Raw genomic sequence first — 26,558 nt, forward strand, 5'->3', positions numbered from 1 at the left:
TAGACCCAGAGCTGTCTAACAAGCCTAAGGCCAGTCATACAACAATTTTTTTCAGAGCTGTTTAATGTGCCTTTTAGAGGCTTTCAATGAGTATGTCTCTGGACATCTGCATCTGGAGCTTTGGCTAATAGCTTTAAAACAGACAAAGTGGTGATAATCTGGACCATCTTGAAATGTCCATGGGGTGGATGCTTTTCCACTCTCAGAGAGCACAAGCCCTCTCTGTAGTTTGCAGTCTTGGGGTGTTACCAGATCACTCCCTCTGCTGCGTGTCTTGGCTGAGTGTGTGACCCTTGCAGGGACACTGCTCCTCTCCTTGCTGTCCCTGAGGAGCCTTGCTGCAGGCAGTGCCCTGCCTTCCGAGTGAAATGGGAACAGGTCGGTGCTTCAGGGGCGTTGAGTTCTGTGTCCTGTGCTGCCTTCTGTCTGCCTTTGGGCACGGCTTAAATAGATAGCTGGTAATTACTCGTAAAGCCCTTGGTGGCTGTGGCTGGGGCTATTTTGGAAGCTGATTCTCCCTGCATGCCCTGTTGTGGAAGTTGTGGCTGGCTGGAATGGCGCGTCACCCTCTTGCTGTGGTGACCTCCTCTCCTGGGTGTGTTGCAGGGAATTCAGGGGGAGAGCTCTCAGCAATGGCATGCGGTCTCTTGGGCTGCCTGCCAGGGCCTGAATTTGGTGACCTTTAGGATGTGGCAGAAGATGCATTTGTAAACCTTGGTTATAGTAACTGGGAGACAAGCAGAGAATTCTGGAGGAGGAGGAGGAAAGTATTTTTTGCAGACAAGCTGTTTGCTCTCTGTTTGATGTTTATGACCAGCAGCTAGTAGGTAAATATACTAAGAAGTGCTATGACAATTGGAACTGTTGCACTTTAGTAGAATTTAAAATGAAAAAATTATACAGATTTCCTTGAGGAGCATGCGTGTGACACTTGAGAGCACTGTGGCTTCCAGCACTCGTTTGAACACTTGCTCTGCTCTCTACTTTGCTGGAATCAGTAAATTCCCTTCTGTAAAATGAATGCAGTCATATTTTAGAGGTGTCCACATGTGGTTGCTATATCATTACCCATGTAGTTTGTGGATGGTTTTGTTTCCTTCAAGAAGAGCAAACAAGCCAAGGCCTGCAGTCCAGCAGTTGTGTGGGTTACCCCAGAATGTGGTTTCATGTTTTACCCAATTCGGTATCACTGTGGGTTGTGTCTCCCACCCTGTTCTCCACACCAGCTCTAATGACAGTGTTGTGGCAGGTTGAGCTGGGTTCAGTTGACCAGTGGGGACTACTCAGCCTTTCCTCACCTTTGGTCTGTTGATTTTGACAGGTGAGGACTTGGACTGGTGAGCTGAGACCCACCCTGGGGCTGCTTCATAACCCCGCCTAGTGCCAGGGAATGCAGCAGCATGTGTCTGGCTGAAGGAGCAGGCGAGCAGGATTGCCCCAGTGTCCCCATAACAAAATTGGGAAAGGTGCCCTTCTTTGCTCACAGAGGCCCTCCTGATGAGAAGGACTGACTGTGGTTTGGTTGTGACAGCCAGCACTTGAGAAGGGCTGCTCATGTTTGTGAAGATCTGCCGGTGAATATTTGCATAGCTCATGTTACAGGTTTGCAGGGTGTTCTTGCTCTGCCTGAATGTGTCTGACCTGCAGAGGACAAAGGATCATCTTTCTACTTTCCTTCCAATTGTTTCTACTAATTTAGCATCAGTTTGAAGCTTTGTCTTTGCTTAGAGATCAAATGGCCAGGGACAAGGATCTTTGTTTTCACTTTGTGGTAAAAGTGGCAAGGTCAGTCCCAGTGGGGCTTGTACGGTTTACACTGCTGAATTTATCTCATGTATTAAGGGTTTTCTATCACCTACAGCTAATGCATATTGGTAACTCTAGCGTCAAAAAATACCCCTTTTCAGCAATGAAAACAACGTGTCTGTTTGTAAATGCATTTTCACCACAATGGATAGGAATATCTTTGCAACCTTGCAGAACAGCCTTCCCAGCTCTCTCTTTTAACATCTCAAAGAGCAGCATCTTACTTGACCTTCGTTCTCAGGTCAATCCACTGGGTACTTTGCAAGACTTCCTGAGTGGCACAGGAGTTCCTTCATACCAGGAAACAGACAACTTTCTGGCAAAACAAACCTTGAACTTAAGCAAGCTTTTCTTTTCTGTATCTTTCAGAAATAAGTAAGCATTTGAAGATGACGACCTCATGGAGCGACCGACTCCAGAATGCAGCAGATCTCCCTGCAAACATGGATGGACATGCTCTGAAAAAGTACCGCCGGGAAGCCTACCACCGGTAGGTCATCTGTGAAGCTCCAAAACCAAACATAAATCCCACATTTCTTGAGTTTTTGGTTGTTGTGTTTTTGTGGTTTTTTTGCCTATTAGTAAAACAGGAAGGTTGTTCTTATCTTCCTCATAGAAGTGTTGGTAGGAGAGAGCTTAGAAGGAGATAATTCACAGCACTGGCCTGGAGGAGCTTGCAAACAGCTGAGTTGAGATACGTGTACTAGAGCGAGAGAGGATATGCTTCTTACTGCAGTCAAAAGATTAATCAAAGTCAGATTTTGGGTAGAAGCTTTCAAGTCAATAAATATTCAGTGGCAGAGGTTTTATAATAATTATTGCAGTGAACACAGGGAGAGCAGAGCCTTGGACACTGGAATGCACAAATATGGATAAGGAGGAAATCAAATGGGGTCAGAAATTGTTTGAGAATTACATCTAGTATGATTGACTGTGTGATCACAGGAGGATCCAGGAGCACTAGGCAAGGGCCCAGCTTTTTCACTCTTAGGTATATATAAAACCATCTTTGCTGAAAAACAATTACAGTAAGTAAAGAAGAGTTCAAAATAAAAGGAATGTTATCACTCTTAATTTATAGTTTGGGAATCAAAGTGCAGGCACTAGGTTGTTTTTACAAGATCACATTGGAGATTTGGTTGAGCCAAGAATTTAGTCCACAGCTCTCAAGGTTCCAAGCGTAGAGCATAAAAGATGTATGAAGTCTGTATCTTTATGAGACGTCTGGACTGCTACAGAGTTAAAAACAACAGCATCTAGTAATTGTCAGTATTCTGTTTGTGGGAGGTGTATCTTCGAAGTTTAGCTTGGTTATTTTGAGAAGTCATACAGTGTGATGATCAGCGGATATTCAGCAGAAGGGGAAATGTATGTCTAATGTAGAAACAGAAAAAGAAGTCAAGTTTCTCAACCTCATGCTTAAATGCCAGGTTGTATTTGTGATTCACATTGGTGATATTTCTGGGGAAGTGTTTTCGCAGTGTTAGATATCTTTTGATTCTCCAAATGGAATCTAATTTGAGAAAAATGCCTTAGTGCATCATATGATGGGCCATGTTGTGCAAGTTGCAGTGTCCAGGGCTAAGAAATGGATCCTGTGATGCATTTCTGAAGCTTTCCAATTTCCAATGAATATTTGAGCAACATGTCTTAAGTGGTAGCATTATTTGAATCTTTCTGTCAGCTGGTTTGTCAGATATGGAAGCATTTAATGAATGTAACTATATATAGCATGCAAGAAGAGAGGGATTTTATACCATTCCCTGTCAAAAAAAAATCACCTTGTTGCAGTCATTGACAGGTTTACCTTTGTGTCGTAAATTTATTTAAAATTTTAGCTGGGTTACTTCTGATTCAGATTGATGGAAATCAAGTCAGAGTAATGCCTATATTTTTTCTAAGTATTTCCTTAACATTTGTTATGGTTAAATGCTGACAGTTCGCTAAATGTTGTACAGGATCCAAAGGAAGCTGTGCTTGTCTTTAAGAGCTCATACATTCAAGTCCTCATCATGTTTACTCTTACTTTTATAAGAAGTCCTTAATTTCAGAAACAATTTCCTTATGGAATATGGGAGTGCAGTCATGTAAAGGACAGTTTCCCACTAGGAGCTGGGATCTGGTAGCCCAAAATTAGTCTGTGGTAAAGTTTAGATACCTGCTTTTAGCATTTAGAAATGTCCTGTGCAAAATATACTGAGCAGAAATGCTGCTAGCATCTCAGATTTTCATGGAAAGCACAATATTGGAAATACATTAAAGGGAGGCACATTTTTTGTTTTGGAATTGCTATCCTCTTTCAAAGAGAGAGGGAGGGAATGGGAGAGAATGAGAGAACCTGATGCCAAGACTGTAGTATAAATCTGAGCTATTAATGGCTTTGGTATACCAGTTTCATGGGAGTTATTTTGATAATCCAGTATTGTGAGAATCTGAAACAACCTCATTCCAGAGGCAGTGTTGTCAGATTTCTATTTCTGGTACTTTTCACGGTCGTAGTGTTAACAGATGTGATGTTACTTTAAAAAGTGCAAACTTAACATGATAGAGTATGACTGAAGTTATTTCCCCTTGGTGTTTGATATTATATTTTTTAGTATTTTATTAATGCTTAGAATGCAGAATACTGGTCACAGAATGTGCTGGTCACAGCCATGAGTTGTAGGATATAAATTTGTTTCACTAAGGTCCAGGCATGCTCTGACTCTGGGATATTGCTGAAGCACTGCAAATTTTATGAAAAAAGAAATAGAAAATACAAGGTCTCATTGTCAAGTTTACTTTCTTTCTGTTTCTTCTTTTTCTTCTCTTTTTCTTTCAGGTTTTTTTTTGTGTGTGTGTTATTTTTTTTTTTTTTTTTTTTTTTTTGGGTTTTTTTTTTTTTTTTACTCCAGTAGCTAAAGGAAAAATCCTTGAAAACATGAATCTAAAATGACTTAGAAACGAAGCCATTAAGAACACTGAATTTAAACCTATTACATTTTTGTTACCTTAAAACTGGTCAAAGTTATTTTATGGGCCCAATCTGAAAGGCTGGAGGAACTTGGCAGCTACACCACATTTACAGATGAGCATAATTGGGATGAGCTTTTATTACCTATGTTGAAAGCCTAGCTGAGCTCAGAGTCACTCAGCAGTTTTTCTAAATGCTGCTAGGAATGCTTAGTTTTCTGAAGTGTGAAATTTAAAAAACTTGTTTCACTGTTTGTTTCCTTCATGCTTACTTAAATACCAGTGGAGATACCTAGACCAATCAATTTAACATTCTTATTCGCATGAAGTACACCAGATTTGATAGGCTTGAATTGTAAATGAATTCAGATGAAATAAAAGGAGAAGCTTCCAAAAGCAAAATAGTTTACCTTAAATATATATATAAATGTTCTTGTGGCCTTGAAACTTTTAAAAAACTTTTTAAAAATTACCTCTGAAGATGCCATTCTAATAGTCATTGTTTACAGTGGTCATTCTTACCTGGAATGTGTTTTTTCAGGTGCTGCACTTTCAATTGTATCATAATTGATGGATGGATGTTCAACATATGATAATTGCTGGCAGAAGCCCCAGCTGAGACTGGTTTAACTGGTGTAGTGCATACTGACTCAGAGTATGATGACTATACCATAATGATATCTGAATGCCATGGGCAAGAACGTTCAGAATCAAATTTTTATAGCTATAGAATCAGAAAAATCAGTTGAGGAGGAGAAGTGGTGAGGTTTTATCTTCAGGGAATTTCTGACAACTTTAATGAAAGGTTTTGGTTAGCTGGTGTTGCTGTCAGACCTTTGTTACACAACACTGCTGGCGCCTGTTGGAGGTGAGGTCTGAAGATGAATTAATATGCAAGCTGCATGTTACTCATTCTCTAGCAGAGGTCACTGGTAAGAGGATACTGCATTACTGTGCTATTGGCAACCCAGATTTTAATTCGGAAATAAAATGGGTGTGTAGTTCTTGGGAGGCTTTTACTTGGTGTGTGTGGCTGTGAGGCCACCTCCCTCGTGTGCTGCTTGTTGACTTTTCCGGGTAGAGGATAATCACTTGCTCATTTGTTCTGGAGGAGTGCTGTCATTTAATGTGATTGTAATTAGGCAAGAACTAGGTTGACTCTGAGCCACCAAATTGCCCTAGTGTCTATTTTTTAACTTGGAGTGAGCACTTCTAGGCACCCTCTGGATTATCTCACATAGCTCTTTAGGGTTTAAATAGCAGCCACATCTAGTTAAAGCAAATAATGGAAAAAGTTGGTGTTCCATCCACTCTTGTTACTGACAGTTACCAAGATCCAGGAAACAGGTATTTGCACTTATATTTATTTATCTGTGGTTTTGGCTTAACAGAGCAGCAAGGCTGAAATGGCCTTTTTGTTAAACATACTGGCTTTGGGATACTTCTGCCATTTTGCATCAGAGTCATTTCAACCTTCTCATCCTGAATGTGGGCTTTCTGTTGCTGTTTTAATTGTTGGGGTTTTTTCTTGCTCTCTTGTTTACTGGCTAGTGCAGAGCATGTGGCATCATGATTCCTAATCCTAATTTTCCTGCTGACTTGCTGATAGAGTATAAAATAAGTTACTTCATAGTTTTGTACTACAGTTTGTTTTCAGAGAACCTTATGGTGGTGATAGAAGTGATTTTAGCTGTTACTGTACACTGAGATTCTGGATTAAAAAATAGTATATACTTGAATAATAACAAAGCAAAAGGATTGCCAATTGGTTGTTTTGATTTAATGGATTAAAGATGTACTTTAGCTTGTTCAAGTTTGTAGACTCTGGGCTGTTCACTGCTAATCTTGTTTCTTGACTTTATTGTTTCTGGATCATCAGTGATTGCAAACAGGTGGAAATGTTGTATAAACAAGGCTGTGAGACTTGAAACTGTTCATCTGTTTGGATGGCTATATTTAAAGTTGCTTCAAAATGATCAGTTCACTGAGGTGGAAAATTAGAACAAATCTTTACCAGTCTGAAAGTGCTCTTTTCATCAAACACATTTGGACAGGCCACGTGTGGAATTTCCATGTATTGGATCTCTCTGGAGGCTCTGCTGGTCTGTCCTGGTGTGTCTGAGCAGGCTCCTTGGACCTGTGTGGGGACATGTGTGTGACAGAGGGCAGCGTGTGCCTCTGTGTGTGTCAGCCCTTTAGACACTGGAGGAGGGAGAGGGAGTGTCAAGTCTGCAGAATGGGTGAGCTTATAAAAAAGCACACCGCTTGCCAAATTAATAACAAAGAAATTACATTGTAAATGTCCCATGATCCTTAGCTTTAATAGTTTCAGGGAGCAGACAAGTGTTATTTTGGGATGGAATCCATATGTGAGCTTCTTGGCACTTTGCTATTGCATGGGAAGAAACCCCAAACAATGAAAACAGAAATGGCCAAGGCTGTCTCTTAGCATCTGATTCCTGCAGAATTTCAGAGGGAAGTGCTCATAGTTGTGTTTCTGGATACAGCCTCATCATGCTTTGAAGTTCCAGTCATTACTGGATTTTCCAGTTTTATGTCACTATAACTGTGCAAGGACAGTTAGACTTGTGAAATTATGGGACATGGTGTTGGAAATGTTACTAGAAGTGTCCAGGAGATGTTTATGCCCTTCTTTTGTTTCCCCTGTCTGATACTATTTCATCCCCATTTTTCAAGCCCAAATACTATCTCTAAATACAATTACAAATATTCAGAATAGACATCTTTGGTTGAAGAAGGAATAAAATATAACTCTGAAAAATCTAGAATTAAAAAATAAAACTAAAATGGTATGATAAAAAATAAAACATGGAATGGTCAATACCTGCTAAATAAGCAGGACTTGGCAAAAGAACAATTTCATTGGTTTTAAAAATTTAAAGCAGTATCTTCCTTCTCTAAGGCAGCTACCAAAACACCCAGCACTCAAAGGTGAGACATTTTGATGATATGGTAATACCTTCTTTAGATTGCTCACATGCTTTGTACCAGGTAAATAAGGTCAGTGGGGGAGTTTGCTGGAAGTCACCTGTGACAGAACTGTAATGTCTGTAATGCCACTGTAATGCAGTGGCACAAGTCCTCAAGCAGACCACATCTGAGGAGTAGCTGGTCATACTGAGAGCACTGAGTTGTCCTAACAGTGGAGGGATGTTTATTTCATTGTTCGTCTTTTTAAAGAGGCCACAGGGAACTTGGGCGTGGGAGACTATTAAAAGCTAATCCAGTTAGTTCCCATTATTTCTCTTTAACTCTCCCAGCTCATTAAAAAAATGGAAGTTGTCCATAAAGCGAAGATTAACCAAAGTTCCTAAACCCTGAGTAAGTGGGAATCTGAGCCTTCTGGCTAGTTAGTCCCTGTTTTGTGGTTGGCTAAAGCCCAACTGTCCACCACAGGCTTTTTTAAACACACATGTTGGTCATGCTTAGCCAGCTCCCACTGTATTTGCTGTTCTGCTCAGCAGTGTTGCAATTTTCTTTGTATTTATTTAATTTCCAGTGAAACATACTGCCGAGAAAAATGCTAATTGCTGCAAGGTATTTCTAGACACATTTGGAAAATTATTATGAAGTGCTCTATTCCAGAAACCTTGCCTCACATTGTTCATTTTCATTTCCTCGCTATGAGAAATTGTGAGCCACGTGCCAAGTTCCTCTTTAATTGTAAAGTTCTGTGCATTTGTTTATTTTGTTGGTCAAACTACAAGACTGCTATACATGCCAATTACATTCAGGGAACATAATTCTTTAGCGATTTTGCACAAATAAAATAAAAACATTTCTCCCTCTCTACGTTTGCTCCTCTCGAGTGTTACTTGAGAAGAGTTTGGATTTAGGTTCCTGCTGCAGAATTGATTGACAAGAACAGTAACAAAACCAAGATCAGTTCTCTTGTAAAAATATAAAGACCATGAATTACAGAGTTGTAGCTATCAGAGTGTGACTCCCCTGTTGCATGCTCAGCAGTTCCTTCTTCCTTGCAATACAACACATTTTTCTCTTACCCAGCACAATCTGTAGAGCTCAAAAAGAAAATAAATACTGTCGTCATTGAGAGCCTTCTGCTGTGGCCAAGCTGCAGGGTTTAATCTTTGAGGAAGAACTCATTAGAAAGGAAACATGCTTTGAAGGTTCCCTAAAACAACTCCTCAAGTCTGTTGGTCCAAAAATGGGGATCTGTGCCAGGCTAAGCCACCCCAAGTCCAGGTACTGGTCCCTCAATCCCAGCTGTGCTCAGGGAGCCCATGGAGCTGGAATATTGTCCCTCAACCACCTTCCCCACGTGCTCCACGCCTTGTGTCACTCCAGCCACACTGCACAGGGAGTCCAAAACGCAGGAGACTCACGGGGGTATTCCTCAGAGCAGAAATGTAAAGCTTGGGTTTTCATCAGGAGGAAAGGATGAAGGCAAGAGAAAGGCAGTGTCCTGTTGAGGGAGATGCTCTGGGTGCAGACAGGTGTGAGCTGGGTTTAGGCAATACTGACCTCTGCTTCAGCACAAGGAATGCAGAGGGTGCTCATGCTGTGCTTACAGTTTGTTTTGTCTTGCTGCCCAGTGCTTTAAAGTTTTTAGATCAGCTTAAATTTTAACTCCAGTGCTTCCAGTTAAAGTGACTATTTTCTAAACCGAAAAAAACCAAATTCAGGGGAAGGGAGAGTGATTTCTTCTGATTCTGGCATGTGGAGAAATTATTCTACATTAAAACTTTCTTGCCTAAAAATGTTAGATCATTTCAGTTTTCCTCTTATTCTGACATTATTTCTACTGTTTGTAATCCAGAAGCTTCTTTGATTTTTGTTCATCTGGACGAGCTGTAAGAAAATTGTTATTTCATCCTTTCCTTTCGTGACCAGAGGATCTTTTTCCTCAGGTGGCTGAGGTTCTTAGGACCCTCAGGTTGCTCTTGCTTTATAGTCATTAAAAACAACTCTTGTAATTTCTTTAAAGCAGTTGTTCTGAGGAGATGTTACCTTTCTGTAGCCAGCAGACACAATGTCAGGTTGAATGGGGTTTGGAGAAACCTGACCTGATGGAAGGTGTCCCTGCCCATGGCAGAGGCTTGGAATGTGATGGTCTTTAAGGTCCCTTCTGACCCCAGATCATTCTGTGATCCTGTGATTTGATTGGTATTCTTGTAGTCAGGTTGAGTGTACCTTCAATTAGAATTTAAGAACAGCTTTGAAATGGGCTAAGTCTGCAGCTTCTGAGAAGCACCTGGCTCTTCCCAGAAACTGTCCTAGAGATTTAATCTCAGCTTTTAATTTTAGTTTCTAGGACACTGAAGATATTTACTACTTAAAGGAAAACCCTGTATTAAACCACTCAGTTTCTGGGAGTAAATATTTTTAAGTAGCTGTTTACTCCCTTGTGCTTAGGAGATCTGTGTTCATGGGAGATTTCTTTATCAGGATTTAAAATTGAGGTCCTGAGTGGCTACAAAATAAACCACTATATCTGGGCCTTCACAAGAGAAGTGAAACTGGTCCCTTTATTTTTTTTTACCACTGTTTAGTCTGCATTTAATCTGCCAAGGCATATGCAAGTTTAAATTGATTAAGATGTTCTCATTTCCTGTCCTGAACATGTTGTGTAATAGTCTTCTTTAGCTTTTTTTTTTTTTTTAATATTTGCTCTGTCTCACTCCAGCACTGGTGGGTGAAGTAATTACCACATCAGATCAGTTGGTAGGATGCCTTGAAATCTGCCAGGTTGGGTGTGATTAGACTCTGCCAGTGCAGTTTATAGGTCATAGGCAATAAGTGCAAATTGGTGGAAAAAGGGGCATCTTCACCAGCTGTTACCAAAGGGTGCTGCTATGGTAATTTTCATGTTTCAGTCAAAAGACTTACTTTGGAACAAAAATATACTAATGGGTGCTATTTCTTTTGTTGTTCAGAAAATTTTTCCAGATCTTGAATCTCAAGGTATGCTGGTTTTGGGTTCAGTTTCTAAATACTACAAAAGCAAGGGATGACAATCTGTCAGAGATTTAGAAATATTTCTGTGGTTTTTGGTCAGTTTGGTGTCATCATCATCTAAACATAGGCAGGCTGGACTGGAACAGATCTCGTGGGTCACAGCTCCTTTATTTCTGCCTTTCACAGGCACTGTCATATTACCCTTTTTGTGGGTGCATTCAGCTGTGTCTTAGTACTTGGGGGTTTTTGTCCTCATTTGGGAAACTTACCAAATGCTGCAGTTCTGAAAAGATCTTGTGATCTTCTTTAAATTTCCCTTCTTGCTCCAGTCCTGTAAAGACAGTCAGAAAACCGTGCTGCAGGGATTAAGCCTAAAGGCAAGAGCAGAACTGGACTCTGCATGGTAAACCAAAAATGTTGCTAGTGTCTCCTGGAGGTATGTTGTTCCTTCTTAAAGCTCTGCATTCTCCGAAACAAGCTGCACAAACACGAGATCAGAAATTATGCGCTTGAATTAGCTGATAAATAATGTTTCCTGACAGCAGCAGCAGCACATAATCATATGCATTATACAAAGTATCAGACTGTATTTAGCACTAAGTAGTGCTTCTTCTTGGTCTCTTGTAAATGAGCGATGTTAAAAGACAAACACGGATTCAGATTGCAGATTCAGATAATTTGCTCCACCTACTCAAAAGCCAGCTATTTCAGGAGCGAATTTTAGTGAGTTACGAGCCCATCTCGTATTTCCAAAAGGCATTTCTTTACCGGTTTCCAGTGTTCATCCTATCACTTTGTCTTCTTTAGGTAATACATAAATCTATTAGAAAAGAGCATCATCCCTAACCTCCAAGGCCCCTTAGTGACAAGCCCCATTGTCAAAGGCAGGCACTTTGCCAGGAAACAGTGACTCCCAGAGAGAGTGTGCAAGGTTAGGGGAAAGTATACTATTGCCAGAGAAACTGTATTCCAAGTGGATTTGTGTGGAACAACAACAATATCCAGTGACTGGTTAAATTAGCCGCAGATGTGTTTTCTAGAACACTGTCCAAGAAGATATCCAGTAATTTAAGGCTCGGTCCAGGCATAATGATCTTCTGAAGTCAAATCAGATCCAAGCAAAATTGCATTGGGTACCAGGGAAGCTTTAAAGGAATTCTGTAATACGATTCAGACAAGTAGATGAATCGGACTGCTGCGAGCCGAGCAAGGGGCACGGCGGTGGGAGATGAGGTAAGAGGAGTGCTCAGCAGCCTGGTGCCGGGGTTTGGTGCTGAGCGCGGCGGTGCCGCGGGCCGGGCGCGCTGTGCCGGGCTGTGCCGGGCCGTGCCGGGCTGTGCCGGGCCGTGCCGGGCTGTGCCGGGCCGTGCCGGGCCGTGCCGGGCCGGGCCGGGCTGTGCCGGGCTGTGCCGGGCTGTGCCGGGCTGTGCCGGGCCGGGCCGGGCTGTGCCGGGCTGTGCCGGGCCGGGCCGGGCTGTGCCGGGCTGTGCCGCGCTGTGCCGCGCTGTGCCGGGCTGTGCCGCGCTGTGCCGGGCTGTGCCGGGCTGGGCCGGGCTGTGCCGGGCTGGGCCGGGCTGTGCCGGGCTGTGCCGGGCTGGGCCGGGCTGTGCCGGGCTGTGCCGGGCTGTGCCGGGCCGGGCCGGGCTGTGCCGGGCTGTGCCGCGCTGTGCCGGGCCGTGCCGGGCTGTGCCGGGCCGGGCTCCCGGCGGCGCTCCGAACCCGCGGGCGCGGCGCTGTCTCCATCGCCTCCCAGCAGCGGAACTGCTGCGCCCAGAGTAATTCTGTCTCACATGCTGGAATCAGAGTCCAAGTGAAGGCTCCGGGACTTTTCTCATCCGCGAGAATTTTGTCTTGGCATCACAGCTCGAGCAGTGCCTGGGATTTGGGTCTGAGATGAGTGTTGAAAAGCTCAGCTTCCCTCCCACAGATGAGTTCTGACTCTCATTTTTAAAGTTCAGATAAGCCAGTGGAAAGAAGTCCTGCTGAATTATAGATGGGCTTTATGCTTTAGAGTTCTGGGGAAACATAAGCGGCTTAGTTACTGTCGTAGTTGGAACGGGAAGCAAGAAAAGCTTTTGTTGTATTCTCTGACCTATTTCTTTACCACGTTATTTACTTGAACTAAATTGGATCTCATGTATTAATGTTGTCATCCAAAAGGGCCTGGAAGTATTCAGCCTAGAATCTTTTTGTAATAAGCATTAATGTTAAAAGTCAAATTAACAAAGTAGCAGTTGGCAAGTTTCAGAGGAGTTATAAATAAAAAATTTCACAATAGAAATGGCAGATCTTGAGTATGAAAATTTTTCTCAGTTGCTCTTTTTCAAAGCTTTATGAAATGTTTTAACAGTATTGGTGAAAATGTGAAAATGGATCCGTTTGGGTTTGCTTTGAATTTACAGATATAGTTCCAAAGAGGAGGCAAATGCTGTGAATTTATTCACTGAAACATTATTTTATTTTCCTTCTTACTTCCTACTAATAATTTGTTTTAATCAGGCGAATTATATTGCTTTGCATCTACTGCTTCCAGTTTCATATCCTTTGAGGTCTGAATTCTGCTTCAGGAGGTTTTGCACTTCTATTCTTAGGAATTTTTGCAGGTCACATGGAAGGCCGTGTGTGTGTGTGCATGCATGTGTGTATGTCTTTGGACAGCATACCAATAATTAGAATAACTCGGCAAAGCCATGGCTTTGCTTCAGGAGAACTCGCAAAAAATGAGCCTTGACTCTGTTTTCAGGTATGTTTGCTGATTTTGACCTATGGAAGCCAGGCATCTTGACAGGGGCAGAGTGTGTTTGTTCTAAAATGTGAGTATTTTGAAAATGCTCGTACCTCTGGTGATATTTCTTCTCTCTTTTCAGGGTCTTCGTAAACAGAAGTTTAGCCATGGAAAAGATAAAGTGCTTTGGTTTTGATATGGACTATACGCTTGCTGGTGAGTATCTTCATAAATTTTTTGAACACTGACTTAGTTTGGAATATTGTTTCTTGCTGAGCAAAAAACAGCAAAAAGCTGATTGGGCTACTGTACTTAACAAGTGCTTCTTCTATTAGTAAATGTATCTTTCCCTATTCATTGCATTTTCATTTTAGGCATCTCCCTTAAATCTGTGATCTGCGAGCTGTATTTGGTCACAAGCCATGTTACTGTGGCACAGTTTCAATCGATCATGGGTATTGAGAAAACCAAAGCTTATTAAGTCTGCCTCCTTAGATGCCACTGTATTTTGACAATGCCCCTTGTGCATGCTTGGTTTTAAATAACAAGGTGATTTCTTTCATCCTTGGTGCATAAAGCAGGCTACACCTTTGGCCAGCAGGTTCTCCTGTGTCCAGGGATAATCATTTTTGAGTGGGTTTTCTTCTTTCCCCTTCCTGGGTTAGCCACATCAGTGACTCATTTCAAGAAGAGGCATGGCAGGGGGAGTGCCTTGTGTCAGCTGAATGAGTTAATTCCTAAGGCTTTGCCCATTCTTTGTGACATATAAGCTTTGGGAGCTTGCATAAGATCTTTTAGTTTCATAAAATCATTTGCATGACTTCTCCATCTTTCAGATGCTCAACAGGCAAGTTCCTTGAGGCTTTTGATGAGAAGAAATAAAGCTACCATTTTCTTAATAGACTTCCGTGTTATGTATTTTAAGGAAGGAAAAGATAAAAACTTCACTTCCACTTTCCTAGGTTATCGCATCACACAGGCTGTGACTGAGGGTGTCATGTACCCTCCTGACTCCTTTCTCATTACCACTTCCAATGTTATGGATAAAAAGTTCCTATCGCCATGAATATTTCAGTTTAGAGTTGTTGTGTATGTGAACTGAGAAAATGTGAGGTAGAGTGTCAGGGTCACCTAATAATAGGTTAATGCAGTATGTCAGCTATGGTCATCTGGTTACTGTGTACTGAGAAGGAATGAGAGATGAGTAATGTGGCCGGGGACAGCATGAGGGTCAGAGCTAGGGTCAGAGGCTAAGTGAAGGGCAGGGAGGTTTCCATGGTTCACCTTCAAGCAGCAGTTTTGGAGACTATGGCAGGTAATTGCAGTTTATATTTAGATCAGTTCCTTGTGTACTTTTATCTACAAGGAAGTAGTTACATATGAAAGATTTGGTTGTTCAACACCTTATTTATACATCTGTTTAAAGTTCCTGCCACTATTTAAGTCATGAAGTATATTGTTGTTAATCTGTGCTGGATATGACTGCAGGCACGTGCTTTCTGTTTGTGTTTCCCAGCTGTGACAGTCTTATGGCAGTGCTTTTAAGGGGTGCATGAAAAACAGTTGCTCAAGAATAAATGCTTAAAAGAAAAGAAAATAAGAAGTTGTGGGTTTCACTTCACTAACAGAAAAACAACTTCTGTGTCTTTTGCAAAGTGGTGGCACTTCCCAAGGACCCAGGTGATCCCAGTGGGGCTGGTGTGGAGCATGAAGTTTGTTGCTAATTTTCATCCTGACAGAAAGGAGAGCTTCAGCACTGTCCTCACTTATCTGACTGTTCATTTTACTCCAATGTTCCTTTTTCCTGTAAACATAGAGCAACTGTGTTGTTATCCGCAAAATGATGCTCGATTTGATGAAAGGAAAAAATGTGAATGTTTCAAGCATCCCAAAGCAGTACCAGGGTTAAACCTGGGGCTTCCAAGGCTGGAAGATTACAGTGCTCTGTTGAGCAGGCAAAGTCAGTGCATTCAAGGGAGTTGAATGACAGGGTGTGAGGCAGAAAAAGAAATGGGATGTGGTCTAAGCAGAAAACTGGAAATCTGTACCCCTCTGGGGTAAGCTGCTGTCCTGTGACTTCTTCCATGGTACAACAGAGATAATAACTGTTGATAATTTCACTAGGAGTTGTGAGAATGCAGTTAGGTTGGAAAGCCTTTAGCAGATGAAAAACATTATGACTGGTAAGTGCTATTTCTGTTTTTTCCACTCAAACTGGAAATCAACTTTTGAAATTACCTGATTATTTTCTTATGTCTCAAAGTCATCCTTTCCTCTCTGTGTGGGCTTTTATTATCTGACCATTATTTGCTATTTATAGCTTCCATACAAGAAAAAAATACTTATCCACTACAGAGGCTTTAGAGAGTGAAGTATTAGAATATGATTACAATTATAATAAATTAATTGGAAATTATAATGAAGAAGTGGGACAAGTGAAGTATTACAGTAATATCCTATAGTTAGTGCATTCATGAGACTGTTGTGTTTTCTGATTGGTCATGTTATCCTTTACTCACTCATTCACATGGACGTGCTACTTGTCTTGATTAAAAAAAAAGAAAAAAAACCCCAAAAACCAACGTAAAAAGCCAGTTTGTGTGTAATTTAACATCTGGAAATGGTATCTGCATACCAGATGGTGCATGCTGAGCAGAAGCCTTTTGGAGACTGTTCAAAACACATAAATAGGCCAAGGAAAAGAACAGAAGCATCTCCAGTGTCATTAGCTCCTCATCTAGTTTTCTGCATTTGTACTTTCGGACATTGCTAGGCCACTTTTCTGTAAAGCTTTTAAAAATATCCCAAGCACAATCTTCCTATTCAACAACTTAAGGCAGGCAGAGTCATTGACCCTGCCAAAATCTGTATGTGAAATCCCCTTCCCTTGTGTACTTTCACATCAGAAATAGACTGATGACAGTCATACATTTGCCGTCTCAGAAAAATTATTATCTTGATATGCATTGAATCACCTGTCTTGTAAAGAAGTACTCCTGACTCATCTCTTTCTTCTTTCCAAATCAATGACCACTGTTAGCACCAGAATCTTCCTTAGGAGGTGGTTCAGTACCAAAAAAGTCAGAATCGTTTTATGTATTTTGAACTTAAGAAGCTTGAGACAGTATTATTCTTGTACCTTATGAATTTAAGGACACAGATCTACTTACAATAACCATCTTTTCTGTCTAGAATAATCTAATTTTGGTAGGGACATGGCATTTCCATTTTGAAGTCTGTAGTAACAGCTACCATGCACACGCTGCAGTGATCGTGTTCTACTACCAGCATGTCTGAGAATGTCAGCTTGCCAGCTGAGAGCAGTTTTAGTAGCATCATATTACATTGCACATAAAGTACAATTTCATGTGTTATTTTATTGAGTAGTATTTCTTAGAGTTATTAAGTTAAAGGACCATTTAACTCAGAATTTAAAAGAATTCAAGGCTGTCTGATATAGCGTTTCTGCGGTGGTTTTGTTCACTTTCAAGCCAAAATTAGGTTAAACTTCGAATTTTTGTAAATAACTCCTGTGTTCCCTGATTGTGCTTCTCTCTTTCCTTGCATAGGGTAGAGAAATACTTTGAATGGTTGGGTTGGGCAGACAAAGTCTTTTTGTGCAGAAGAGCCTGGAGGTTTTAGGTTTTTCTTCTGAGAAATGATGGACCTTAAATAGCTGAATTTGTAATCACAGTGATTACATCTAGAATTAATTTTAACTGCTGGGCAAATAAAATGAAAGCAAATTGAAAAAACTCTCACAGGTTTTAGGTTTCTTGTTTTCACAAAGATTGTTGTTGTATTCTCATGGGGTGAATAAGATCTCTTACGTGTATGGAAACTCCCAAATCTCCCTAGGTTAATGTTCTGATACACTAATACTAGAGGTTCAGAAATCTGTGTTATGTATGAAACTGGCTGTCCCCTTCCTATTCAACCTGTTTTACAATCACATTCAGTACATAAAATAATGGTTTTTTTAGCTAGGTGTTACTGGGAGGTAAGTAGAAGAGCAGGAAGAAGAGCAGGGGTTGACTGTGGTTTGTGTGCTTGGTTATGTAGATGCTGTTTGAAGTGTTGCAGCGGTTGACACAAGCAAGAGTCATCAGCTATTTCAGCCCTTGCTGTTAGTGGAGGTTAAGACAAGTTTCTGTGATGTTGTGCAGCCCTTCATTCCCTGCCTCTGACCTTGCTGCCTGCCAGCCTGGGAGCGAGGCCCTGGCAGTTCCCTTGCTCCTTGGGAAGCCACAGCATTACACCCAGGGCTGAATTTGCTGTCAGGGCAGAACTGAGAATTATTGAACAATTCCTGTTTAAATTAGAGAGATTGAAGGTCCCTTTGTAGTTATTTTTTGTTTACTAAATAGTAGTTACATTTATTATCTGAATGATTCATCTCTGCTCATTCATCCAGCCAGAAGATCAAGTCACTAAACCTTCTGGTCTGCCTGCCTTTCTTCACCAGTACTGTCAAAACCACCCGTGCTTTGGTAAAGGAAGTGTTGCATGCAATCCAAAAGATTCACATCCTTCTCTGTTTTGTGTTTACTGCTAAGTGCAGAGAGTAAAATAAAGGTATGTCAGTGGAGAGTCTTCACTGTGACACTCATCTGAGCCTGGAGAGGCTCAGACAACATCTGGAGGAGTTGGTGACACATTGGAAAGGCAGCAGAGAGAGATTGGTTTCACATAGCATTTTATTTGGCTGCTTCCTACTCAGTGTGAGCTACACTTAATTATTAGATATGGATCCAAATAATGCAGGAGGCCTTGGCATTACAGGCTCTTAAATGGAACAGGCTGCACAATGAGGTGATGGATAGATGACCCTTGACAGGGACAGGAGCAGAGCTAGAGCAGTGGGGTTCCCAAACTGGCTGTAATTTCACACTGGGCTGTTGGCAGATGGAGAGGGATAGTAAGAATTACAAATTCAATTGTGCTTGAAAAGATTCATCTGTGACTACTCCAAAAGTTACAGCCTTGCTGAAAGTTTTATCTTCTATCTGAAGTAGATAAGAGGTAATCTCAGTAGACAGGATGGTTTCATTTGTAATGCTTTTCCTCTGCTTAATCCATTGCTGCTTCTTGTTCTTCAGAAACTGATAATGAAATTATCAATGGCTGCTGAAAACAGTTTCAATATAAAAAGAGGGGAAATGAGGCTTGAAAAATACTGGTTTTAGTGGGTGCAAAAGTGATTAATGCAACATAATCAGATTGGAATATAGCTTGTATCCTGGAAACATTGCCAATTTAATGCCAAGGTTTGGTGTACTGCAAAGATTTTATTGCAAAATTGCTTATGCTTTCAGCTTGTAGCACTTCCCTTCTCATCACATGGGAAAAGATATGGGGAAGGCAGCTTTAGTCTTTCCCAACTCAATCCGAAGTGCAATGTGCATAAACAGGTTTTGCCCTTTCCTCAGGCAGGTGTTCATGTCAAAGCCATCCTAGCAGTTTGGAAGAGGAAAATTTTTCACACCTACATCTTATTTTTGAAATGCTTTTCTTTACCTGTTGACTCCGGAAAAGATACTCTCAGCCCGAAGTGATCTGGGAGAAAAGGTGACAGCAGAATTGAGAACTGCTTCTTCAGCCCAACTACTATTTTTACTTTAGCTGAGTCTATCAGGTTCCTGTGTTTCAGTTTGCACATCTGAGAAATAGGACTCGTGATTTTGTACATTGTATGAAAAAATTTTGGATTGCACAAATAAAAAAAACAGATTATACATGTGGGAGTTTAGTACATGAAAGATAGAACTGAATACTTAAACTACTGAGCTTGTAATGTAAACAACTACAGCCTATCTGAATGTCAGTTCAGGTGCTGTTATTGTCTGTTTATTAGTGCTGAGCTCTAATGCAAATGTTCTAACGAGACTCTCCTGCTTACATTAAAGGTTTGTCTTTAGTTTCATTATGATGTAAGGACTACAGGCTTTGAGGCTCTTTTAGGGGGATACTAAGCAGTTTTGCTTCTTTCCCAGTTTGCTGGCTAACGCAGTTGTGTCATACAGAAATAATGTGGTGGCTGGAGAAAGGAATTGGTAAATGTGCAGTAGAAGCCTTCCAACTCTCCTAGCCAGGACAGGAGATGCCCTGACTGCACATCTGCTGTCTGCCTTTTCACATTTGCACATTGCCAGTTTGACAGGTGCAGATTTTGCAGATTTCAGAGGCTGGTTTAGCCATTGGTGTTTTAAAGCTAAAGGCAGATGGAGAAGCCAAATTGTTCCGAGTATGCTTTGAGCTGGATGTCTTTTCAAATACCAGTGCAGTGGTTATTGTCCCTGCTCCCTTTGTGTTGCTGCTCCTCAGAGCCTGACCATTTAAAGCTGTGTAATGAGCAAATGAGGTCTGGAGCTGTGGGATCTCACATGCTGGCTTTGGGAACGAGGAGTGGAGAAAGCATGTGTTGCTTGCTCTGTCCCAGTAAATCACTGACTGACAAACTGCTAATCTGCTGTCTGGGGATTCTTGAAGAATCAGAGTGATAAACAGAAGCTGCTGAAAGAACGAGTCTTCACAGTGTAAGGAAAGTTTCAAAAGCTGCTATATTCTGTTTTCTTGCTCTTAAAAACACGATGATAACACCAAGCTGGGTCAGCAGGCTGTTATTATACCAAGGCGAGCTCTCATCTTGTCAGACGATGAAAATAGGGAGGCATTTTTCAATCTAATCGACCCCCTTATCTAGTAATTTGAATACCACAACAGAAGTACTATTAAGTTGCAAATACCCTTGTGATGACTCAAACAGCTTACTCTGTAGGAGGAACCAAAGCTGAGAGTACAGGAGGCTTTAACTCTGAGATCACATGTGTGCCATTGCTTTGTGAATGCCTTATTTTAGCACTACAGAAAAACTTCTGTATGTGGCTTCTTGCCAGCTTGGGCACTTGTACTGCATCTAAGCCCAGGTGCACACTGTTTAACAAATGTGTAGCCTTGGAGGCTCACTCTCTTCAGTAAATAAGGAGAAAAATAAGAAGCTGGATCTGTCTGGACACTGATAAACCTGAAAAATGCCTTAGATGAATTGTATTAATGACTACTGGGCCTTAAAGTAATTTGTTTCTTATTTCTAGATGGTAGCAAATTATGTTTGAACCTGAAGCCCAAGCAACTACTTCTTCCCTGTTCATAAGTCTTCATTGAAGAACTAAGCCCATATTTTGGCACAGTAGTTTGTTTCCATGGAAATGCAGGGATATTTCCAATATGGGATTATAACTCACAGTGGGCTGTGTCTGAGAGAGGTAAATTGTGAAGGCCATTTGTTAAGCACAAAAAGCATTCTCTTGTGTCGGGGAAACTGTAAAAATTTCCTCTGAAAGATCAGATGACTCTGTAGTGATTTTTAAAGTATTAATCCAGTGCAAAGGAAAGTTATATCAGCTATTAAAGTAGACAAACTGAAGTTTCCTTGAGATGCAGAGTCTGTCTGAGTTGCTTCTCTCAACATGCACAATGTGACCTCAGTGCTGCTGTTCTTACCTCAAGCCATTCATTTTTATTCAGCAGAAGAAATCTTTCCAACACTAAGCTCTGCTCTGCCAGCCTCTGAGGCATATTCAGACAGCCCAAATCTTTGTTACATCGAAGGCAAACAAAGTGCAGCAGCAGAGAGATAAAAATATCTGGAATTTACCAATGAGAGCACTAATAAGCCTGCTTTGGGAAGAGTTAAAGCTGATGATACTTGACAACACTTGTTTTTAATACAAGTAGAAAGGCAGCACTAGAAACAACATGAAGTGTAGACCCAGCAATTCAAAGCCAGGCTGCACGTACAGTGCTGTGTCAGTCCTTGAAGCAACAACAAATCCTGTCTTTACACACCCTGTTAGCATGCAGAGCGGGAGAAGGGGAGCTGATCCAGTTCCAGGTTAGAGGTTTCAGAGCTGAGAGCTGTGCTGTGCGCTGGGGGATGCTTGCAGGAGCATTAGAGGTAAGGAATTTTCCACCGCTCTTAGGCTGCAGTGGGTGCGTCGCTGCTTTATGGGCTCTGCTGCGGCTGGGGACTGCAGAGCCCTGGTGCTGCTCTGGAGGGGAGCTCTGGTTTCCACCCAGAGCCCCGTGTTTGAGTTTGACATCATCAGAAAAGGGTGCAGTGGAGCCACTGAAGCTCACATCCAAAAGACTCAACCTTCTGATGGTTAGTGACCCTTGCCTTAGTTTCGGTTATCAGATTTACTGTCAAAAACATCTGTGGGCACAAAGGTGCTGTGCAAGATGTGGCTGCTCAGGCAGGGCAGAGCAGCTTGTGTGTTAAGCATCCAAAGATATTCTGGGATGCACCTGGAGGTTTTGTCAAGGTATTGTTTGCTGATCACTACAAATACATAATTTTTAGTGAAATAGAAAAGGCGCATTAAATATTGAAGTGTGCTTTAAAGCTAAGCTTTGTCTTACTGCACAGGTCACTTCTGTGTTTGAAAAGATAAGTGAAAATTATACTCAATATAGCAGCAGTTTCTTTTCATTTAGACTGAAAAATTAAAAATTCAAAGAAACAAACCAATGTTTGTTTCAAACCAGTGTTTGCTACCCATTTTGTTTGGTATTATGAAAAGCAAATTTAAATATAGGCTGAAATGCTGCAATTCTGCTTTGGGTAATACCGTGCGTTTTTGTTTATGCTTCAGTGCTTAAAATCAAACCCCAGGAGTCAAGAGGACTGGAGCCTGTTCCTAATTTGTTTTCAACTCATTTTGACTGTAGACAAACTCTTTATGGTCACAGTTCAGCCGAGTTCATAAACAAATGTCAAGTCACAAGTTCACCACATTCCTAATTGAAAACATATGAGTCGTCCCATGGGTTTCATTTGGGATTTCTTGTGGTTGCAATCAGGCACGTTTACCACTTAGTCAGTTTGTTTACAGGCACTGAGCTCCCAGTCAGCACAGCACAAAGTTGCTCGACTCCATTGCCTGCATGCAGGGCACATGTTTATGTGGGCAGAGGTGACCCAAACCACTGCTGGACACACCAAAGCTTTAAATAAGAGTGTTTTTCCCTTCATGCCCAGTGAGGATACTGTGAAGTGAAATGCCTTCAGTACCTGTGGCAGGAGTTGAGGGTAACATTTGCTATGTCATTGGAAAGACGGTTTCAAGCCAAGGGGATCTGCAGGTCTGTGCTTATCCCCATTCCTGGGATTGCCGAGCCAGCTGAGTGTTTCTACAGAGGGTCCCACTTTACAGGTACTTCTGCAGGGTTTCTAGTTCTTGCGGGAAAGAAAATCCTCAGCTTTATTTCCAGTGCAAAGTGACAGCACCCTGCCAGGCTGTGCAAGCCAAGCGTGAGTCTGGGCTCCCATCGGAGCTGAGCAGTCTGACTGCACTGTCAAAACTGAGGGTAGTTAACACCCAGGTGTGAAACTTAAACATGACATTTCAGATTCCTTCCTGTGTAAGTAATGAATTATTTTAACATGGAGAGCAACATAGCTTGAGAAGCCTTAGCATTCCCCTTTTGTTACATTTCAGTGGCAGTGCCTGACAATACCTGCCTGATTAGAAAAGGCCCTGTAACACAGAGGTTAAAGTCATCAGTATGCTGGAGTAGAAATCCTCCTCTTTTCCATCTGTGTATGAGAAGTGGCACTGCTCTGTAACAAATTTTAAAGATAAGATACCCTGAAAGGAGGGTCAGTGTTTAGAGGTCAGTTAGCATTCCTCACTACCTGGTTACTTCTGGGGATCCTCAGACCTCTGGCCCTACAGCTGAGACAGACTTTCCTCATACTATTGGCAGTATGTGAAATGCTTGCCCAACACTCAGAAGTACATTTAATTGGTATTGTCATTTCAGTGAGGTTTGCTTTTTAGTTAAGTCCAGTGTCCCAAACACCTCCAGGACTAGTCACTGGCTGTTTCCCTCTGGATGCTCAGCTGGAGTTGCAGGTCAGGTGATCAGAAGTGCCAGGGGATGAGTATTTGGAGCTTGTGTGAAATAGCCAGTGGTGTGGTTGTTGTGGAGGGGTGGCTGTCACAGACACAGTGTGGTGGACACTGAATGCCTGGCTTTGGGGCCAAGTGCAGAGGAAATACTGACAGAATGGAGAGCTCTGGGGATAGATCTATCCTGTTGTGGGACACTAAGATCTCATTTGATAGACATTGTTGAGGCAGGATACATGGATATTTGTACTGTTACAGGGAATGGGTTTGTAAAAGGGGATCTCAGTCCTTAAGGCTTTAACTAAGCAGGTTTTGTCAGTTCAACACTGATATAAATCTACTCCTAATACATACTCGCATACTTGGCAAACCAAACCCACTACACATTACTTATTTGTGGTGCAATTCAAAGCAACACTTTAGTCCTGCTCTTTAAGTCAGGTTTGTGTAATTTCAGAAATGTATTTGTACAAGCTTAATTATGCATGTTGAGCCTGAGATGTATAAATCTGGATACCAGCTCTCCACCTGCCCTTGTATGTCCCTAACTGCCTGATTTGCATGCCTTACTCACTGGAGAATAAGCAGCAACTGAAAAAACCTGCTTTTAGCTATTTTACTTTCATTTCTCCAAGACTTAGCGCAAAGTAGTTGGGCTGCATTTCCTGTGCTTCAGAGAAAAGGCGAAACCGTGTGCATTATCTGTCTACATTTTGGCTTATCTGGCTTTGCATGACCTCTGGAGAACCCAGAGAGTGGGTAAGGTTTCTGAAGATTGAGTATTTGTTAAAGCTTTTTGCAACCCTTTTGGAGGAGGTCATCACCTCTAGTTTAAGAAATACTGATCTTATCTGGACACCTGAAAGTCAACAGCACAGACAAAGCTCTCAGCACCTGTGTGGGGAAGAGTGGAGACAGTGTGTGCCCAAGGGATCAGAGCAGGGATGCACCACCTGCAGGAAGCAGCTGCTCCCGTGAAGTGCCCTGACAGTGTGAGTTTGTTTTGGGGGCATCTCAAGCACCTTTCCCTGGGCTGCTCTTGCCTTCCAGCTGGGAGGAAAGGCAGGTGAGGAACTGGCAGATGGAAGGGTTGAAACTCCTTCAGGAGTTTCAGGTAGGGCATCATAAGAGAGCAACAGATGGGGAAAAAACTGGAGGCAGGTGCCACTGGTGCTTCAGGTCATCATTTAGTGGTCCTGGCTCTGCCTCTCTGCCTGGAGGAGCTGCCCTCCCTGCAGGCTTGTGTTGCAGTAACCTCCTGAGCTCGGTTTTCCCTTCCTAAACACAGGTTCTGGTGAAGGGGAGCTGCTTTGTCAAAGCTGCCTCGGTGGTTTGGGAAATTAGCATGTTGTCGCTGTTCCAAATTCAGGGCTTTTACCAGCACCAAATCCATCGTGATTGGAAATAAAATGGCAGGCAGAACTGCTTGCAGGTGTGCAGTTTGAGACAGCAAATACATCTCAGAAATGGGAGACAACTGAGGCAGTGCAGAAAGGGGTCATTATTTTAATTTCAGCTCCTGCATCTCTCCCAGGATCCAGGAGTACCCTGCAAGGAGTGTTGGCAAGCCCTGGAACAAACCATGTTACATCCTCAATGAGAAGCTGCCCTGCCTGAATCTATGTGTGTAGGACAAACAAGGGAAGATACAGGCAGCCTCTAAAAGGCTTTCTCCTCCCCACAGCTTAAGCAAAGCCATCACATGCACTTCAGCTTTCCCCAGCTATTCGTTTTGAAACAAAACAGGCTTTAAACATTTATTTTCAGAGAAGCTTTCCAGGAGGTCTGCGGACTCCTGTGGGTGATTTTTGCAACAACCACTTCAGCTTTGTATTTAGTGCAAATTGGATCTCAAAGATAATTCTTGGTTACTCTGTGCATACCTGAAAGTGGCAGAATATCTCTGGTGTTCTCCCTGTGTGTGCTTGCAGTGAGAGCACTGCAGTGCAGCTCTGTTTGCAGGTTTGGTGCTGGTTTTTCCTGCGGTGCTTTGCCCATGAAAACCCCAGCAGAAACGTGTCCAAGGGTATGTTTAAATGCAGACATAGACCACAGACTGACCCGGTGTGCAGGGCTCTTGCTGGGAGCACCTTTAAGGTGTAGGGCAAAATTCTCTTCTCAGGTTCCTGGAGTAGCTCCTGACTCAGTCTCCTGCATTGACACGTGCAGGCATTGTATGGTGTGAGAGCGTCCTGAAAGGCGTAATTTGTCACTGACTGAAGGATGGATCATAATGGCAAAGCCCCAAAAAGAGCACTAGACCTTTTCTTGAACCAGTTGCTCAGTGTCTGAGAGAAACATGAAGGATTTGGATCACTTGGGCAGTGTGCTTGCACCCTCTTCCTCCTAATTATCCCTGAGCTGATGATCTAAGACTGCTTTGTGGATATGAGGACAGAATTTTGCCTGCAGGATGCACGATTACCAACTGTGCCTCTTCTGTAAATCAGTTTTTAGTGTATTGGGAATAACTGCCAGGCCAGCTTCTGAGCTTACCAGAGGACAGAGCTCCAGCAGACACAGTCCCACATGGCACGGAGCTGTTGCAGTTTTAAAATCAGTCTGATTTTTTTCTTTAACAGGGGAGCCCAGTGTAACTCCGTCAAGCCTGGAGTGACACTCTGAATCTGCATCTGCCTCATGTGAGTTAAAATCCTGGCAGCAGCATTTTGCATAAGCTGGAGCCTCTGTAGAGAGCTTTTTTTTTTCTTTTTTTTTCTTTTTATTTTTTTTTCCTTTTCAGAAAGGCTTTAAAATTGTAACTGTATGTGTCTTGGCAGCAAAGGTAAACACAACCACACAAATGCATGAGAGTTGCATACCTTACTGCACAACCCCTGCTCATTCCAGACCAGCTTCCCTCCTAGCACATCCTGTGTCAGTCAGGGATGCCCGCACTCATCACAGACCTGAAGGCTTGCAGTGTTCACTCCAGGGTGCTGCTTTTTGCCTTTTAATGGTGTATTGTTAAGCCAAGTAATATTAAGAGGAAGCTGGAATGCTGTCAACTGGCTTCTGTTTTTGTTTTTTTTTTTTGGTTTTTTTTTTTAACCTTTAGTTGTTTTCTTTCCACCCTGGTTGTACAATCCATGAGTACTGGGTGCTGATTGCCCTGTGCTGCTAAAGCATTTGCCTGTGTTGGAACAGGACTATTAAAATAACAATTCCTCTGGAGCTGGGGACTTGGCTTTGTGGCAGAGACATGGCCATCAAGCAGTAAG

The 26,558-nt window shown here is 42.1% G+C and overlaps 1 protein-coding gene across 4 annotated transcripts in view; it reads left to right on the plus strand.

Annotated features, from left to right (window-relative positions):
* Positions 1 to 26,558, plus strand: part of NT5C2 (5'-nucleotidase, cytosolic II) — a 61,018-nt gene that overhangs the window by 16,617 nt on the left and 17,843 nt on the right. For all 4 annotated transcript variants that reach the window (XM_066323654.1, XM_066323652.1, XM_066323653.1 and 1 more), the window contains exons 2-3: positions 2,176 to 2,296; positions 13,566 to 13,639. In XM_066323654.1, the coding sequence (XP_066179751.1) occupies positions 2,196 to 2,296; positions 13,566 to 13,639 (175 nt within the window). In that variant the 5' untranslated portion in view covers positions 2,176 to 2,195. The remainder of the gene's footprint in view (positions 1 to 2,175; positions 2,297 to 13,565; positions 13,640 to 26,558) is intronic.

This window comes from Sylvia atricapilla, chromosome 8 (genome assembly GCF_009819655.1).
Source record: "Sylvia atricapilla isolate bSylAtr1 chromosome 8, bSylAtr1.pri, whole genome shotgun sequence".
Taxonomy (NCBI): Eukaryota; Metazoa; Chordata; class Aves; order Passeriformes; family Sylviidae; genus Sylvia; species Sylvia atricapilla.